The 17,974-nt window shown below is 34.8% G+C and overlaps 3 protein-coding genes across 4 annotated transcripts; 2 read left to right on the forward strand and 1 right to left on the reverse strand.

The window, feature by feature from the left end:
- Nucleotides 1–1,899: 1,899 nt before the first annotated feature.
- On the reverse strand, nt 1,900–5,439 carry LOC124899388 (putative F-box protein At3g21120). Of its 2 annotated transcripts, none has more exons than XM_047414156.1 (2): nt 4,598–5,439; nt 1,900–3,358 (listed from the first exon to the last, which is right to left on the reverse strand). In XM_047414156.1, the coding sequence occupies exon 2, from the start codon at nt 2,993–2,995 to the stop codon at nt 2,372–2,374; it is 624 nt and encodes a 207-aa protein (XP_047270112.1). In that variant the 5' UTR covers nt 2,996–3,358; nt 4,598–5,439; the 3' UTR covers nt 1,900–2,371. The 2 variants fall into 2 exon arrangements, with proteins under 2 accessions (XP_047270112.1, XP_047270111.1); XM_047414155.1 differs by having other exon boundaries at nt 1,900–3,361.
- A 2,523-nt stretch (nt 5,440–7,962) lies between these two features.
- Nucleotides 7,963–12,883, forward strand: LOC107875476 (nudC domain-containing protein 2). The gene is made up of 5 exons (XM_016722208.2): nt 7,963–8,186; nt 8,357–8,505; nt 8,602–8,650; nt 9,934–10,076; nt 12,619–12,883. Exons 1-5 carry the CDS (start codon nt 8,138–8,140, stop codon nt 12,703–12,705), a joined length of 477 nt encoding a protein of 158 aa, XP_016577694.1. The 5' UTR covers nt 7,963–8,137; the 3' UTR covers nt 12,706–12,883.
- Nucleotides 12,884–14,562: 1,679 nt separating this feature from the next.
- Nucleotides 14,563–17,915, forward strand: LOC107875475 (inositol 3-kinase). Its single transcript, NM_001325057.1, has 2 exons — nt 14,563–15,414; nt 17,637–17,915. Exons 1-2 carry the CDS (start codon nt 14,563–14,565, stop codon nt 17,913–17,915), a joined length of 1,131 nt encoding a protein of 376 aa, NP_001311986.1.
- Nucleotides 17,916–17,974: the final 59 nt, after the last annotated feature.

Genomic DNA, 17,974 nt, shown 5'->3' on the forward strand with positions numbered 1-17,974 from the left:
GCAGTTTAAAAAGGTTGCCGTGGACGTAGCAATAAGTGTTCTTTTATTTATAATTAAAACTCTCAAGTTTGAGTCCTTCATTTGAAGTCGCCTTTCACTTTTACCCTCAAAATGGGAGTTTTCGGCATGGATTCTATAGATCCTATTTTTCTTCTTGTTTTTGGGAATCTAAAATATGATGTGATTAAATCCTCCATTTGTTCTGTTCCATTCCCGTGTGAAAAATCAGATTCAAAAACCTTATGCTATATTGCATTATAATCAAAGCTATGCTAGATGCTACATGTTATAGTATGGCAAATGTTAAGATTGAGATACTCATGCTATTTAATGGACACTTGATCATAATATGGTCTTACATGTTATCACCTATGTCATTATTGAGCTAGTATATATTAATGGCATGTGGCTGTAGCTAGCTATCTTTTTGTTTATTGTGGTGATAGTGTTCGATCAACTTATACGTATCTTAAATTTTTCATTTCATAATTTGTTATTTTTACCGGTACAAGTATAAGGTAACAAACTTAAATTGTTGTTGAGAAATTTTTGATAGTTTTGTTAAGCATAAATTACTGTTTTAATATTAACAAAAGTGCACGTTGTTAAAATTGATTAGCTAAATATAAATTATAAATAAATTTTTGTCTTCGCTGAGATTTTGAACTTGAGACCTCGTGACTTTGCCCCCCTAGGCCACACACTATTTTTATTTTTCAAACCCCTAATGAAAATGCTACATTTATCATATTTGGCAAAGTGCTTAATTAAAGTTTAATTATATACATATTAATTAAAGACATAAAAATATCATTATATCAGAAGCGTAGAGTGTTAGCTTGATTAATTTATTCCTAAGTTTAAAATAAAATTTAAATTGATGAAACGTATATGAATATGACTATACATTGACAATTTGATCCAAGAAAAAAGGCAAAAAATTCACATGAATTAAAATAAATTTATCCAATAAATTTAGAACTTGGAATAAATAAACTTGTACTAAAAATCAGTTTAGAATATTTTTTTAAATAAAAAACAATGATTAGTTCAATTTTAGTGTAATAGTTTTAAAAGTATTTTTGTAGTTCTAACATAATATAGTGCTTTTCACTTTTCAACAAACATCAACTCTTCATGTTGGTAGTGGTAAAGTTGGTTAATATTAATAGTTGCGGTGGCAGTTGAGAATGTGTGATGAATGAAGAGGATATTGATAATAGTTGGAAGTGGTACTAGTTGTACAATTGACAAATAGTTGGAATTGATCATTGTGGCGGTAGAGTTAGCAAAGGTGACAACAGATGGTTGCAATTAATCATAGTATTTAAAAGTCAAATTTACCTCTCAGCAATTAGAAATGGAAATTGATATTATAAGTTATTGTTTAATTTTATAAAGAGAAAAGCCATAAATTATATTATTAAAGTTGTCTTAATTTTTTCAAAATGACACTTAAAGTTTATGGGTATCTCATTACCCTTTGAACAATTTAAAACTGATATAAATACAACTTTTTTTTATGTAAATCCAAATTAATTACACCAGTAAATTTTGAATATCAAATATCTAAAATCCACATACCAAAAGCTTGTAGCAACCAATTGCATGAACAATTTTTTCTACCTTTTTCTTTTCTTTGAACACTAGAATTTAGAAGAATTGTCGAATAAATGAATACTCCAAAAATGCACTACATAGAAGGATCAGTCGCGCACATAATGACAAATTTAAAGAGTCCAAACTAGATGTATGTGCATATGATTATTTCAGAGCATTAATACTAGGTAATCCATAGCTGTTGAAAACTTGGGTAACACACTAATTTTGAAGTGTGTCACATAACAATAATATCAAAAGAATCTAAAAAAAAATGGAATTTATTATGACAAATCGAAATTTGATACAAAGAAAAAGACATGAATTGCAATCTAGTTTAGTCTAGCACCTAAAAGAAGAGCTAAAAAGTAGTGGCCAAGAAAAACCTCTTTACCTCCTTGAGGTAGCATTAAGCGATTTGCCACACTCTACCTTCCCCAGACTCCCAGACTTCACTTGTGGAATTTCACTTGATATGTTGTAGTTGTAGTTGTTGTGGGCGATGAAAAAGAGTAATCAAATTTGGGACATAAGGGATAACAATTTCAGACCAACCCAGACGTAATACACTCAACAGCATTCCAGTTGCTACATTAATAAATCCGTAGGCTTCATCATCATCAAGTTGAATCACCAACATGTCATCAGTAACAATTAAGACGAACAAACGACTGATTTTTATATTGTAAGCCATATTAGGAATGGTCACAGTGAACTCTTTCTTTCATGAATTTATGCAACTCAAATCGGTAGTACTATACGCAACATATACCTAAATCAAGATAGAGAAAATAGGACCATGACTTATGTTTATCAAACAAAGATTTCCTCCTTTTTCTGTAATACTAATTACATTCTGGACTCCTCCTACGCCATCAATTTCAGCTGGAACGATAATCATATCAAATTCTTCTTTAGTTACATCAAAACATATTAGACGTTCAATTCTCTTACTATGACATGGCCAATCTTTAAGAGTACAACTCTCCAAGTACCAATATAATACCCCTTTCACATGTGCACCACTCTCAATTCGAGAAATAAATTTTGTATCAGGAATGACTTTCAGAGACCTCCATGAACGGTCAGTTCCAACAGTTAAAATTATTGGTTTAATATCAGCATATTCAAATTCTGTGTGTTCATGAAGAACAACAACCTTGTATTCATATGAAAGCCGGCAAAATCCAAAGCCAACTGCAACCAGCCGGTGTTGTGCCATATTGGTATTATAAGAATATGGTGGAGTTGTGAAATACTCTTTAGTGATAGCATTGCAGACATGGAGACAAGCATCATCACTCCAGAAACAAATGAAACCATTCACAGAATATACCCTCAGCATGCACATGATTCTATGTACGGTGCTACTCAATACATCATTTACTGCATACATGTATTTAGTCTCCCAATATCTTTCATGTTCTTGGAATGCATCGTTTGGAAAACTATGTCACTCCAAGGCAAAAACTGTGACAGAACGTTTATCATCGGTCTTGCTAATAATAACTGCTTCCAATTGCGAGAATGATGATGAGGATTTTAATATTCCGCGTTCAGTGAGTAGGCAAACCTACCACTATATATAATTGAACACCACTGCATGCATACTTTCTTTATAGTTTCATACAAATCTTGTCAAGGTACTCTTTGTAATATCTCAACAATAACTTCTTTGGGTATAAAAATATTGACATGTTGCTTTTTCTTTCCCTTGGACGTTGTCTTTGAGATCTGCATTCTTTCTTTCTAAGTCCCCCTACTAATGTAGAAAACGAATACCACTTATATGTGGGATATTTTAACAAAATATTGAAATCAATTATATAAAGAAAATACAAAAGCGAAGCAGTCATTCTGAAAACAATGAAGAACAGAAAAGGTAGCACAACAAATAATATGAAGCAAACAAACAACAAATATTGATTAGAGAGAACTAGGAATGACTAGCCTACCTACTAACCTTCTACCCTTATTTTCGACGTCAAATCTTCCTATCTAGAGTTAGTGCCGAGTAAGTTGTCTTCAAGATATCAAAAAGATGCTGGAATTCATAATCCAAGAGACAGGTGAGTGAGTGAGTGAGTGAGTGAGATCCAATAGAGAAAATGTAGCTAACAGACTCTTAGTGAGTGAGTGAGTGAGATCCAGTAGAGAAAATGTAGCTAACAGACACTTGTACATCTTTTTTCAATTGACTAGTTCATTTCATTTTTATTTATTTTTTTGATTTTAATGCGGGTTGAAAATATACGACTCAAAATATAAGCCAAATAAAAGATGATAATTTTATTCCTTCACATATACCAAATATAATCCTTCTCAAGGAAATGTAAAACATATTCACCAGCATAGCAAACATGAGATCCAAGTCCCTCTTCGATGTATAGAAATTCGCGGGTTTAAGCCACTTAAATAGGAAGAACTTCTTTGTAGGAAACGCGTTTTCTTGGTAGAGCTCAGGCCAATAAATTTCGAACACCAAATGTCTCAAACAAAAACACATATGTAGCAACTTCCCATGAACAGAGCGTCCAACACAATACAAGCTGTGTCAGGTCATCCTCATTCATCACAATAACCAAAAAGGCTGGAAAAAATACTTACTTTTTTGTATTCATCTTCTAATCCTTGAAAAAAAAAAATAGCAAATAGTATTACATTGTACAGATAACTGAGTTTCTATAACAACTATAGTTCCGTTGTACAAGTTAGTCAACTATAAATTTTTATTTGATTTTTCATTTTCAATTGAAACAGAAAATTAAGAATGGCTCCTCAATCTAAAACTAAATGGATCTCAAATAAAGCAGAATTTACCAAAAAGCAAGCAACTTTTTGCATATGTAACCAACATTAGAACTAAATAGATCTCAAATAAAGAAGAATTTATCATAAAGCAAGCATGTATTTGGATATGTAACCAATATTACAACTAAATAGGATCTCAAATAGAGCAAAATTTATCAAAAAACAAGAATCTAGTGCCAAAGAATACCTCAGTTGTAGAGACATTAATGACAGATTTACCCTTAGAATCTCCAGATTGCTTATTAGATGAGATCTGAACAACCTTTTTCTTGATAAGAGATGAATCATTTCGGGTTCTGAAGATGAACCAACTTGGCTACTACTACTGGGCTTCACTTTCACTACCCTAGATTTGCTCTCTGTAGCCATATCTAGTACACTATTTTCTTGATCGGATAAAATTTTTATCTTCTGGTTTTTCTTTTTTCAATGGATCGCTGATATAGGATATTTATACTAGCATAGTAATAAAAAGTCTACAGAGAGTAGTTTGGTAGCAGCATTGCCACGTATTTGTACATTGTACAATATTTACGGACCATCCAGTAGTAGTGGGTATATTAACAGATGTACTAGGCGGCAAGACCAGGGTCTTCACACGTCTAGTACTAGTAGAATGTCTTCCTGTTTATCAGCTTGCAAAATATTTGTAGTTTTGAGGAGGCACCCAAAAGATAGTAGCAACATTGCTAAGGAAGTAGTAGCTAGGGTGGATGGTTGTGCAGTAGTGATTGCTAGACTATCAGCAAGTCTATTTTGTTTTCTGTAGATATGGATGAGTGGTGGACTATCAAGATGTTGAAGAAGGAACCTGCAATTGGACAGTAGTGTGAAGTTGTTAGTATTAGTGTCTGCATTGTTAAGCAAAGTAATCAGTTGTTTTGTACTATCAACATTTATTTCTAGCGGCCTTAGATCATGTTCCATTGTAAACCGCTGTCCTATAAACAAAGCTCGAAGTTCAAGATCAAAAAGATCTTGGGCTGTTGTGTGTGCAGTGTACCCCATTACCCATTACCCCCTACTGTTTCGAAAAACACCCTCTAATTATAAACCCCCAATTTTAATATTCAAGGATAGTGATGCATCAGTGTTACATACAAAGTAAAAGGATTATATTTGGTCCTTGAATCACCTGCAAAGTACCAATATTCAGTAGCTAAGTTTAGAGCAAGAGTTGGGGATGGGGCAGGCACAATGTTGGCCGTCAAACATAAAATTGCTAAAAATAGATTTAACAGTGAGATGAAGAAAGTGAAATGAGCAAGTGGTTATCTTTTTTAGGTGGGTTTCCAACTGTTAATGTATATGGTTCATGGGGGATTTTTAACAACTTTTAGGCATGTGACTCATGGAATAGAGAGTACCAAAGACAATAATCAAAATTTGTTATGCGCGTTGGAGTATCATTAATTCGAATTCGTAATCTGCATGACTTATTCTTTAAGGGGGCTTTCAATAGGATATTATTTATTTCTAGGCGTTCTCAATATTGTGTCTATATTATATTGGGAGCGATACCTCCAAAAATGACTTATTTCTCCCAACATTGTGCCTACCTTAAAAAAATGGCTTGTCTCAATTTCTTTGGTTTCTTTGGTCCATAAAATTTGAGCTAGGTCTATAACCAACTCATGCTAACCAATTAAATTTTGAATGAGTTGGATCATGGCTAGACTATTAATTCAGTTTAGATTTATTCCGGTATAAATTTTGGAACTATTTGAACTCAGTGAAGCCATAAGGACCTAGAAACTGATAGTGAATGCTTTTCAGGGCATAGGTTGCGTATTTAAGATTTTAAGGCCTCGAAACATGAATTTGGGATTTTCGCGTGTATTAACTCATGGTTATTTCAGAATATGTGGGCCGATCAGTAAGGACCTAGTAATGCTAGTGAATGCTTTTCAGGAGCATAAGCCACTTTTTTAGGATTTTAAGGCCCTAGAATAGGAATTTAAAGGCTTTTCCTATATATATATATTAGTGCATGGTTTTCTTGGTATATGTTTTTGACTTAAAATTTTATGACTCTATTTGTAAGGACCTTGGGAATAATGGTGAATAGTACTTCTCAGGGACGTACGTCGCTCATTTGGGATTTTTAAAGCCTTGAAATTAGGAATTTAAGATTTTTAATTTGAGTGTTTTGGTCTATGATTTTTTTTTGAAAATGTGCGATTGGAACAGTTTGATCTCAAATTTTAAGATAGTGAATGCTTTTTTAGCGGTGTTCGATACTCCTTTAGGGATTTTTAATGCCCTGAAATAAGAATTTAGAATTTTCTAGGCTTTTCATGTATTGGCCATAGTTTTTTCGATGAAATATGTATGTGCGATCGGGACTGTTTGACCTCAAATTTTATTGATCTACCCGTAAGACCTCGTAAATAATAGCAAATGCTTTTCAGGGATATATGTTGCTCATTTAGGATTTTTAAGACCCCGAAACAGAAATTTAAGATTTTTAAGTCTTTTTGGGTGTATTAATCTATGATTTTTTTTGGAGTATGTGCAACCGGAACAGTTTGACCTAAAATTTTACAGGTCCATCAGTAATGACCTAGTGGGTCATATTGAATGCTTTTTAAGGGTGCAAGTCGCTCATTTAGTATTTCTATGACCCCGAAACAAGAAATTAATATTTTTGAGATTTTTCGTGTATATTAGTCCATGATTTTCTTGAAAAATGTGCGATCAAAATTATTTGACCTAAAATTTTATTAATTCATCTGTAAGGACATAGTAAATGATAGTGAATGCTTTTTCACGGGAATATGTTGCTCATTTAGAATTTATAAGGCCCAAAGATAGAAATTTCATATTTTTCGAGCTTCTTTATGTGTATTAGTCTATGATTTTTTAGGATTATGTGCAATCGGAATTGTTTGACCTCAAATTTTATAAGTCCATCGGTAAGGAGCTAGAAAATTATATTGAATGTTTTTCAAGGATGTATGACGCTCATTTAGGAATTATATCGCCCCAAAATTGAAATTTAGTATTTTTCAAGACTTTTCATGTGTGTTGGTTCCTGCTTTTTCTGGAATGTGTGCAACCGTAACTATTTGACCTAAAGTTTTATTGGTCTATCCATAAGGACCTAGTAAATGATAGTGAATGCTTTTTAGGGCGTAAGTTGCTTATTTAAGATTTTTAACGCCCCGAAATAGTAATTTAGGATTTCTCGAACCTTTTTATGTGTGTTAGGTTATGATTTTTTTCGTATCATGTGCATTAACAACTGTATATTTAGGCCCCAGTTTGGTCATGAAAATAATATTTTTCGAAAGTTAAAGTTGGTGTTGTTTTTAATCATTAATATAAATTGGAGTTATTTTTGAAATTTTATAGAAGAAATAGAAGTGAGAAAGGTGAAAACAAGTAACTCATTTTTACTTTTTCAAAATAATTTTCATTAAAGTGAATTCATTCTTATGGCCAAACACTACGTTTTTATTAAAGTAAAATAATTTTGAAAAAAAAAATTAAAAAATTCCCATGGCCAAACACCTACTTAAAACACTATTTGAAGGAGTATCATTTTGAAAAACTTTAACCAAACACAGCGTTAGGCATACAAAGACCAAACCCGGTTGGACCGGCTCCTGAAGATTCGAGACCACGCAAACCAGCTAGAAAACAAAAGAACAATTCCGCGCCAAGGAGGAGGAACAACAAAATCAGAGAAAAATTACCCAAATCAGAAGCTGAAACCCTAAATTCAATGGCTGAAAAATTGGCCCCTGAGAAACGTCACAGCTTCGTCCACAATGGTACTTCTAACTCCTTTGAATTTTCCTTTGAAATTTCATGCTAAAAGTTATACTGTTTGACTCTCGAAATTCGAATTGTGACACATATATTGGGACAGTGGAAGTACTAACTTTCTTGTACACATGGAATATGATAAACTGTTGATTGTGAAGTCGAGATTGAATTTCAGGCCAAAAGGTGTTCGAGTGGGATCAAACGCTTGAAGAATTGAACATTTACATTACTCTTCCAGAAAATGTTCCTAAGAAGCTATTTTATTGCAAGATTGATTCTAAGCATTTGGAAGTTGGGATCAAAGGCAACCCCCCTTACCTTAATGTCAGTATTCTTCAATTTATTACTCTTATGTAAGCTAATAATTTAGTATTTTTCACCAAAGATTTTACCTTTATTTAAAAATTTTTTTCTCTGCAGCATGATCTGATGAACCCAGTTAAGACCGATTGTTCATTCTGGACTCTAGGTAATTTATTATTTACCTTAATAAAGGGTGAGATTTTGATGGAACGGGCCAAAATGAAGTGGAATGGATACACAGGATTTATATTAGAAGATGATGGTGGATATGGATTATGGTAGAGGGCTAGTTAGGAAGCTGAGGGTTGTCTCAATTAGTTTTTCGTACTAGTAGTCATGGTATTACTTTGGCAGTTTCTTCGTATTCCATTTCTGCTACTATTTATTGTTTCTAGCACTTTGATTATCGTATTATTTTATGGTAGTGACTTTCATTTTTAGTATGTGTTGTCGGGCTTCCTTTAGCATTTTGTCTTGGCTTCTTCACACCTGTTGTTTCTTTTTCGAACTACTTTTTATCGTTTTTACTTGAGCCGAGGGTCTATTGGAAGCAGCCTCTCTACCTTATAGGGTCAAGGTTTGCATACACACTATCCTCCCCAGACCCCATGTGGGATTACACTGGGTATGCTTTTGTTGTTGTACCCTGATAGTTTGCTATTGTTGCATAGTAGTTGGTGGTGGTAACAGAACTCAATTGCTGGCACTGTGCTTTTGATGATTTTCTCTTGGTAGAGTGGTACTGGGCCTCTCTTTTAGGAAACATTGAGAAGAAACTCGTGCTGTTTCGAGCATATAACCCCAGACCCCATGTGGGATTACACTGGGTATGCTTTTGTTGTTGTACCCTGATAGTTTGCTATTGTTGCATAGTAGTTGGTGGTGGTAACAGAACTCAATTGCTGGCACTGTGCTTTTGATGATTTTCTCTTGGTAGAGTGGTACTGGGCCTCTCTTTTAGGAAACATTGAGAAGAAACTCGTGCTGTTTCGAGCATATAAAATAGTACTGGCCAATAAATAATAATGGCAGTCCGGTGCACTAAAGCTCCTATTATGTGAATGGTCTGAGGAAGGGTCCCACCACAAGGGTCTTGTACGCAGCCTTATCTTACATTTCTGCCAGAAGCTGTTTCCAAGGCTTGAACCCGTGACCTCCTGGTCACATGGCAACAACTTTACGGGTATTGGGCAAACGTCTCTGAAATCATTAGGAAAGTTAGAGAGTGTGAACTTTATTAGTTTAGAACACCGAGTCTATTCGGGTCAGCTCAATTAATAGCTATAAGAGTCAGTTGTTGTAAGTTGCTTTGGGTATATTTGTGTGAAGTGTTTCTCAGTTCCATGGAGTTTCTGAGGTTCAGATATGCTTAGTTTGAACGATAATTGATAAATTGCTAATAGCTAGTATACCAATATATTCTGTTCTAACTTAGATGGTAAATGGCAGAGGATGATATACTGCATGTAACTTTACAGAAGAGGGATAAAGGTCAGACATGGTCTTCTCCTATAATGGGCCAAGGGCAGTTGGATCCTTATGCCAGTGATCTTGAACAGAAAAGGCTCATGCTTCAAAGGTTCCAAGAAGAGGTAATATGATTAAGCTCTACTGAATTATATGTTTCATTTCTCGCGCTCTCCTGTAGATTCGTTGAACTGTAAATTGCTACTTGCTTGTTTACCGTTCTTTCGTTGATCGACTCATAGGTTTGCCCCTTCTTGTAGTCATACTCATGATTGGTTGACCCTTTCTATGTAATGATTTTTCATTTGTAGGTTGTTTTTTTTTTTTTGTTGACCGTTTTGTTGGAATTAAACATATCTGGTGATTTTCCCTGATGCCGCTTCCGCGTTGAAAGTAATGAAATTGCCTCTAATAACAGGGAAGGCCTTTAATAGTTTATTGGACACTGCTGAACTTTAAAAAAAAAAAAGAAAAAAAAAAAGGAAGGGATAGTGCAGAAAATTATACAAGGAAATTTGTAGCTTGCGGAAACTCATACTAGTAAGGCCGAAGATAATCCGATGTATGTTTCAGGCTATTTGCTGGAGAACTCTTTTTCTCATCATCAATTGCCTTTATGAAGACTGTTGATTACCAATAATTTGTTATATGTGTCTGTCGCTTTCTGCAGCAATCTCTTACTTAGTTCCTTTCCTCCACATTCTACGGCTCATTTCTCCTTTTGCAATCATGCAGCTTATAAAAAGAAGCAAATGATAGTATATTGAGCTTCTATTCCAAAGAAAAAGTAGAACTGCATTACTGTTCTCTCTTTACCTTACTTCTGTTCGAATGAGCAAAATAGTACTGTTCCTTGTGAAGAGCAGCAACGTTTTTGGGAGCATCAGAGTAGCTTGTATCCAAGATCCCAAAGTATTTTCTTTTTTACAGAAATTAAGACGGGCTTCCCCAAAATATCTTCCATGTTTAATGATGTGATAATTCTAGGCAGTGTTATGTGCAAGTAAAGGTTAGTGGAAAGGACACATGAATCAAAATAGAGTTAAATGAAGGTAATATTAATAGTAAGTGAGGTTCATATACATCACACATTTTATAGAGAAGCTAAGCTTTAGGAAATCTGTACTGATGCTGGTGATGGTTTGAGGTTGCTAAATGACTCAGATGATTACAAGACTGGAAAGATAAAGAGCTCTACTATTGAATATTTGTCGCTTGGGTGCCAATAGTTACTTGGGCTACTAATCAGAAATGTTGTGCTCATCTATGTACTGAGTGAGCTTGCTTTTTTAATAGATTCAATGAATGTAGGCAATCCCTTAGATGATAATGTGAATGAAACGCGATGGCTTGCTTCTTTATTACTGTGTAAAATTAAAAGTCTCACTCACTAAACATTTGAGTGCCTGAGTCCTGGCGTGCTTGTTGTGTGCTGTACTGCTGTGGCAGTTCATGCTGACAATTCAAAGCAGATACATATCAAGGACTACAGGCAATCAACAGATTGTTTGTTCAATCACTGCGTACAGTTTCTTGGGAGTTAACCTCCTAGTCTGCACCAGTCAAACCACAGGGTACGACAGGAAAAAAATGAACTTTTAGAAGGCTTTATATGAAACTCTATCTATTAGATTTCTTAATGCATGACTCCATTCATGAAGCTTCAGAAATGTCATCATTGCTCACCTTCTCAGTTTTTACCAGTAGTTGGAACTTTTTAGCATAGCACTCAAATGAATGTCAATTAGCTTCATTTTTAATTTATCGGCATTGAGAAATTGCTGGAGCCTTTGTAAGTTTTGAACTGGAAAACTAGCTTGGTGTCTTAAACCGCTTGATTAGGATTTAGCAATAATTGCACACTAAGATGTAACAGTTGGATTCTAGTCATTTACATACCCCCCCCCCCCCCCCCCCAAAACACGCACACACACACACACAAAAAAAAAATGAAATTGAGAAATTAGACGTTCCTTTCATTTTCTGTTTTCTCAAGTTGTTAAATGTCTTGTTGTTTCGGCCCTTATTTTTCATTTTCAGGTGTAGTTACTCTTTATAGTTTTGGGAAAATGATAGTCCATACTTTAATATTGACAATCATTCTCCTTCATCAAAAAGAAAAAAATATTGACATCATTCTCACGTTTTTGGATGTTCAGATTGTACGTATGATTATTTGATAAGCCTGACTCCATGATTAAATTTTAGCAATTCCCTATCAAATTTGGCTGCTACAGAGATTTTAATGTCAAAAGCCATAACACACATAAGTTCAATTTCTTTAAGGTTTACTTGTCATTCTCTCTCTCACAGGCTTATTTTGTTTCCATTAACTATTTAAGCCATGTTGTCTCGCATGTCCCCCGTGTTTGTATGTGTATATCCATGTATCTATATTGCTTCAAGCTTCATGAGCAGTCTTATCTATTGGATTAAATTAGGTACCTCCAACTTAGCTTCCTTTAGTTTCTCTATGCATTTGTAATTTGTAGATACAGGTGAATGTGATACTTTCAGGCATATTGCTCGAACTCTGGTAGACAGTCCCTATGTCAGTATCTTGGAGTTCTATTATTTACCTGCATATCTGTCTCAAGCTGTTTTGCTTGATTTAAAAATTACTATCCAAGAACTTCGTTCTGATAACAAAGGGTTACGTCTCTGCAGAATCCAGGATTTGACTTCTCGCAGGCACAATTCTCCGGGAATTGTCCTGATCCAAGGACCTTCATGGGGGGAATTGGCTCAAGTTGATTTCTACTATCTTGAAAGTTTCATTGTAACAATGGACCTAGCTAGATATGCATTGTTATAATGAGAAGCAAGGTGATAAGCTCTCCACTGGTATTCCTACATGTATTATGAAATATTAATTGTTCGCAACCATCTTGTTCACTGGTAAAGTTTACTAATCACCTCGTTGTTGATTGAATATGATTGCATATCTAACATCTCTATGCTACGGATAATATTTCGTTCTTATATAGGGGTATAAAATTGTCATGATCTCTGATTGTCATTTCAATAGCGTGTGATGTGACGCTCTCTTCTCCTATTGAACGCGGCAAACATCTTTCATTTCACAGTTGTGCTTAGGAAATCTGCTAGCAAAAGAAGACAAGTTCCTGATGTTTTTAAGAGAAAAATGAGTTGTCTGCAACTTAGCAACCATATTTCTGCAGAAATTTTAAGGTTTACACACTCTTAGTATAAGGAATTTTTGCCATCAATGTTAGTTTTAATTATAATTGTTGTAATCTGTAAATGTTGTGTCCTAAGTGTAGGAGAATGATACTACCAAACTGGAAATTAGGGCATCCACGTCGTCAATAATCCTACGTTGAAGATTGCACAAACTATACTAATTTATTTTTGTTAAAGTGACAATTTGTAGCTATACAGGCAACAACAAATGCGTTTTGATCCCGGGCTTTCCCTTCAATTACTTTTTTTCACGAAGAGAGAACCATGCCCTTTCATTAATTAATTATGATTAAGTAATATACTGTATGTACGTTCTCATATTATGAGTTTATTGGACTATATATAAGTCGCTCGAAATAAGATGAGACGGAATGAATAAGCAATTGGTATTTTTTTTTTTTTCTAAAAGAATGGAACTTTTATCTGTATCCATGGGTCGATAGACAATGAGCATGCATGCTGTTGTTCCCTTGAATAGTGTATATTTTGGCTTAACATATTGACAAGTCTCTCAAAAAAAAATTTATTTAGATATTCGAACAATTCATTTCAATCAAATTATGAATACATAATGGAGTGTTCTATTAGTCATTTTAGGTTTAAATTTTGAAAATAATTTTGCGCATATTCTCAAGAGTCAATTTGCAAATTAGTTAATCACATAAAATATGTCATCTGCTTTCATTATAGACTTCCTCCTCAATATAAAATATGTCATTTGCTTTCATTATATATACACTTCATCCGCAATTCTATGATTTGTTGAGGCGATTTCATTAATTAAAAAAATTGACATATTTTAAGTAGTTCAAAATTTAGACCTAAAGTATCCAATGAGAACGCTTTATTATTTGTTCACTTGCACAATAAAAACAAGTCATATTCTCTCAATTTACTTTTAGTTGATTTTTGTTAACTAATTAGAATTTGGTATTTAGCGTAAAATGTAAATTGATCTGGTCAAATACGACACCGGTCCCTCAAGTTGCAAATATTCACTCTTGGACAACATTAATCGAAGACGACACAAGAATCAATCCCTTTCCAATAAGGTCCGCACTTCAATGCATTAATACAAAAGCACAAATTCTCCTTTCACATCTTTCCTCAATTTGCATTTTACATCCTAAATAAACCTCCCTCTCCTAATAGCTCCCATATCTCCCTTTTATATACATTCGCCAAACAACAAAAACACATGTAATGCATACACAGATTTGCTTATGCACCTTGTTTTGTTTGTAAACTTCCACTTCAGCCATTTGTCTGTGCAACATATTTTGGTTCATTTCTTCTATACCCTTTTCACTAAAACTGAAAAACCATGCAAAAACTCTGCCATCAAATTATTTAATTAAATTGAACCCCTGTCGTTTCGAGTTTGTTAAGAAAAAAAACACTTAAATTATGGTGAAGGAAGCGAAAGATGATTCATCAATTCATAAGTGCTTAATTGTGGGGAATTACTGTCACGACGTATTGATAAAAAACGACGTCGTAATAGCGGAGTCACTCGGCGGAGCGGCGTCGTTTATCTCCGCCGTGTTCGACGGTTTATCCATTTCCTCCGACTACATTTCCAAAGTGGGCCCCGATTTTGCTTACGCCGTTAATCACCGTCCGATTATCACTTCGCCGTCATCCAAAACCACCGTTTTCCACGCCTATTTTTCAACGGAGAATAAACGGCAAGATCGGATTCTAAAACGGGTCACTGCATGTGACCCGGTAACTCCATCGGATCTTCCGAATTCGAAATTTGATTTTGGTTTAGCTGTTGGTGTTGGTGGGGAGATTTTACCCGAAACGCTTGAGCGAATGATTGAAATTTGTAAGGTTGTGTTTGTAGATATCCAAGCTTTAATTCGGGTATTTGACCCGGTTGATGGAACGGTGGAACTTGTACATTTGAATCAAACCGGGTTTTCGCCTTTATTGAAACGAATCGGGTTTTTGAAGGCGTCTGCAGAGGAAGCACCATATGTGGATGTAGAGGAAGCGAGAAAATGGTGTTGTGTTGTAGTGACAAATGGGAAAGAAGGGTGTACAGTGTATACTAAAGACGATGAATTGCCAATTGCGCCTTTTCCAGCATTTCAAGTTGATCCAACTGGAGCTGGGGATAGTTTTCTAGGAGGTTTAGTTGCAGGGCTTGTTAATGGATTAGCAATTCCAGATGCTGCATTGCTGGGGAACTTTTTTGGATCATTGACTGTTGGACACATTGGGCTTCCCAAGTTCGACTCGCGATTGGTACAGGTTGTTTAGATATTGCCATTGTTTATGCATGTCATTTGTTGTTTAACAGTGTTTTAAGTATGTTGAATTAGTATTCATTTTGTAATGCTTTAGTGCTATTATGAGCTTGTTGATGATTGTGAAATTCGCACCTTTTTACGACAGATTAATCGAACTAGTTGAGCTAATGCAAGTTAGAAGATAAATGCATGCATAGTGTAGTTTCATTTTAAACTCTAATTCTATGTAGTAGGAAGAAAATGTGTATCTTAGAGATGAGCTTCTATTTTTCCGAAAGAACAACCAAAGGCATATTACTACGATGAAGGGCTGCCTTTGGCGTAACGGTTAAAGTTGTTTCCTTGTAACCTGAAGGTCACGGGTTCGAGCTGTGGAAACAGGAGCCTCCTGGAGAAATGCAAGATAAGGCTGCATGCAATACACCCTAGTGGACCTACCCTTCCCAGACCCTGGGCATAGCGGTATACACCGGGCTGCCCTTTAGGCTTTAAACAGACAACTACAATATATTAAGTGCTGCCTTAACTTTAAATACCAATGAAATGTATACTGACTTGACACTGTCACTAAAATCTGCATAAGTTTATTATTGAATATCATGATCTAAGTTTATAGTTGTTTGCGCTAAAGATGTTTGCTAATTACTTTTTAGTCCGAGCAAGGAAGAATGACAAAGTTTTGTATATGAACTGCCATATTTTGGTTAATCTATCATTGTCCTGCTGCCTGAATATATAATTTGAACTTTGCAGATAGTTGAAGTGATGTTTTCAGTTGAATGACTTTTAACCATGTAGAAGTCTACTGTTGTGTTATGACTCTGTAACACTTAAAAGCAAACTATATCGGCTACCTTCCATTTGGATACACATTTCATTTTTCTCTTTTGTCGTTCGTAAATAAATGAGGAAGAGCCAAAAAACACAGAAGACCTTTTTTTTTTTGTTTAACTAGGTGATTATTCCCATCTGTCCTAGCCTTAGTGGACAGAGTTACCAGAACTATATCACACACACCCAACAGAATAAAAAATAGAAGACTTCTTGATCTCTTTGGGAAGAAAGTTATTAGGAAGATACGGTTTTTCTTCGGACCTACCAATCAATGTTGCAATTTCATTTATTAATGCTTTTCTCTATCTTAACTTTTCTTCCTTAAGACTGTTACATATAAATGGAACTACATTTAATTTTTCCTTTTTGTTTTTTTTTTTTTAAAAAGAAGGGGTTTCAATTATTAGTTGATATCTATTTGTTTTGCCTTCTGTTGCTTTTTAGGAGAAGTTCAAGATATTTCTATACTACGATAATTTGTATAATGCCTCCCCTTAGTCATGATTTCAGCTACATATCTTTTTTCTGCTAATGATTAAAGCAACATACCTTTGCTGTGGACAGGTATAAAGTGAAAAACATGGACAAAATAGATCAGCTTTAAAATTAAATGCTGCTGGAACACTAACAAACAGAGAGGAGAGGGATCTCTAATATACACGAGTTTATGGAATTTAGATATTGTCTTTACATGGGATCAGTATTAGACAGAGTGGGGAAGGAAATGCAGTAATGATGGGTTTTAGCAGGAGTGCATTACATATTGTTGCACTCCATTTGTAGTTCATTAGTTCATAGAAACCACAGAAAGAACTCGTACTGGAAATAAACTTCTGTAGAGAAAACATTATCCAATCACAAGTAATAGAAGAGAGATCACGAACATAGATGTTCTCTTAATGTTATCTGAATAACAGTCTATGAAAGAACTAGAATTTATATTCTGCAGTATAATAGTAACGTACATTGTTAGCTTATTCCCATCATACACGGGTACTTTTTTCTGTACCAGGCTATTGTAATAGGGAATTTTTGTCTGGAACCTAGTAGGCAGAAAATTGCAAACAACTGAAGTTCTAATGGCATGGGGTCTGCCAGAGATGAAATAGGAACATTTAAGCTATTGAAGTCAACAGAAATGAAAATCTCTCAGAGATGACATGAGAGTTCTTTCTTGAGAAAGAAATGAGTAACAAACACCGGAATGCTTGTCTTATTGAACCTTCTTCTTTTGGCCTGCTTCCTCATCCTATTTCCTCTTCCTTTCTTAGGATGATACATTTTGTACTATATAAATTTAGATCCACTAGTGACGACATGCTTATGAGAATATTGCCTGTTCTTTGAATGCCAAGTTTTTTGCTCATTTAGTCCTAATCTTTTCTCCAGAAAGTGAAGGATGAAGTGTTAAAAAGAAGTTTGCAACATTTTGGGTCCCATGAGAAACAGGAGGATGAACCAAAGAGATTGAAGCCAGTAGATCATGAAGAGTTCCTAGCAGCTCTCAGTGCCGCCAAGGTGGTACCAGCACATTCTATCAAAGACTGTAAGTGGGACTTACATAGCTCTACCGGAGCATTGGAACAACCGATCAGCAATGGTCATCAGAGATTATCACTTAACGCTGTATGTGAAGAACCAATTAATTCAGTTGATACTAAACCTTGAATGAAAAAAGGGGGGTGGGGTTGCTCCACACTCTTGAATATTTGTTAGTTGTTAGTCCT

Source organism: Capsicum annuum, chromosome 6 (genome assembly GCF_002878395.1).
Source record: "Capsicum annuum cultivar UCD-10X-F1 chromosome 6, UCD10Xv1.1, whole genome shotgun sequence".
Lineage (NCBI taxonomy): Eukaryota > Viridiplantae > Streptophyta > Magnoliopsida > Solanales > Solanaceae > Capsicum > Capsicum annuum.

What these genes read in the sequence shown, in the direction of transcription:
- LOC124899388 (XM_047414156.1), bottom strand. Translation starts at nt 2,995, where the DNA reads ATGTATGCAGTAAATGATGTATTGAGTAGCACCGTACATAGAATCATG.
- LOC107875476 (XM_016722208.2), top strand. Translation starts at nt 8,138, where the DNA reads ATGGCTGAAAAATTGGCCCCTGAGAAACGTCACAGCTTCGTCCACAAT. An exon ending in TCACAGCTTCGTCCACAATG is followed by an intron (nt 8,187 to 8,356) that starts GTACTTCTAACT and finishes ATTGAATTTCAG; the next exon opens with GCCAAAAGGTGTTCGAGTGG. An exon ending in TTCAAAGGTTCCAAGAAGAG is followed by an intron (nt 10,077 to 12,618) that starts GTAATATGATTA and finishes ACGTCTCTGCAG; the next exon opens with AATCCAGGATTTGACTTCTC.
- LOC107875475 (NM_001325057.1), top strand. Translation starts at nt 14,563, where the DNA reads ATGGTGAAGGAAGCGAAAGATGATTCATCAATTCATAAGTGCTTAATT. An exon ending in TCGACTCGCGATTGGTACAG is followed by an intron (nt 15,415 to 17,636) that starts GTTGTTTAGATA and finishes TCTTTTCTCCAG; the next exon opens with AAAGTGAAGGATGAAGTGTT.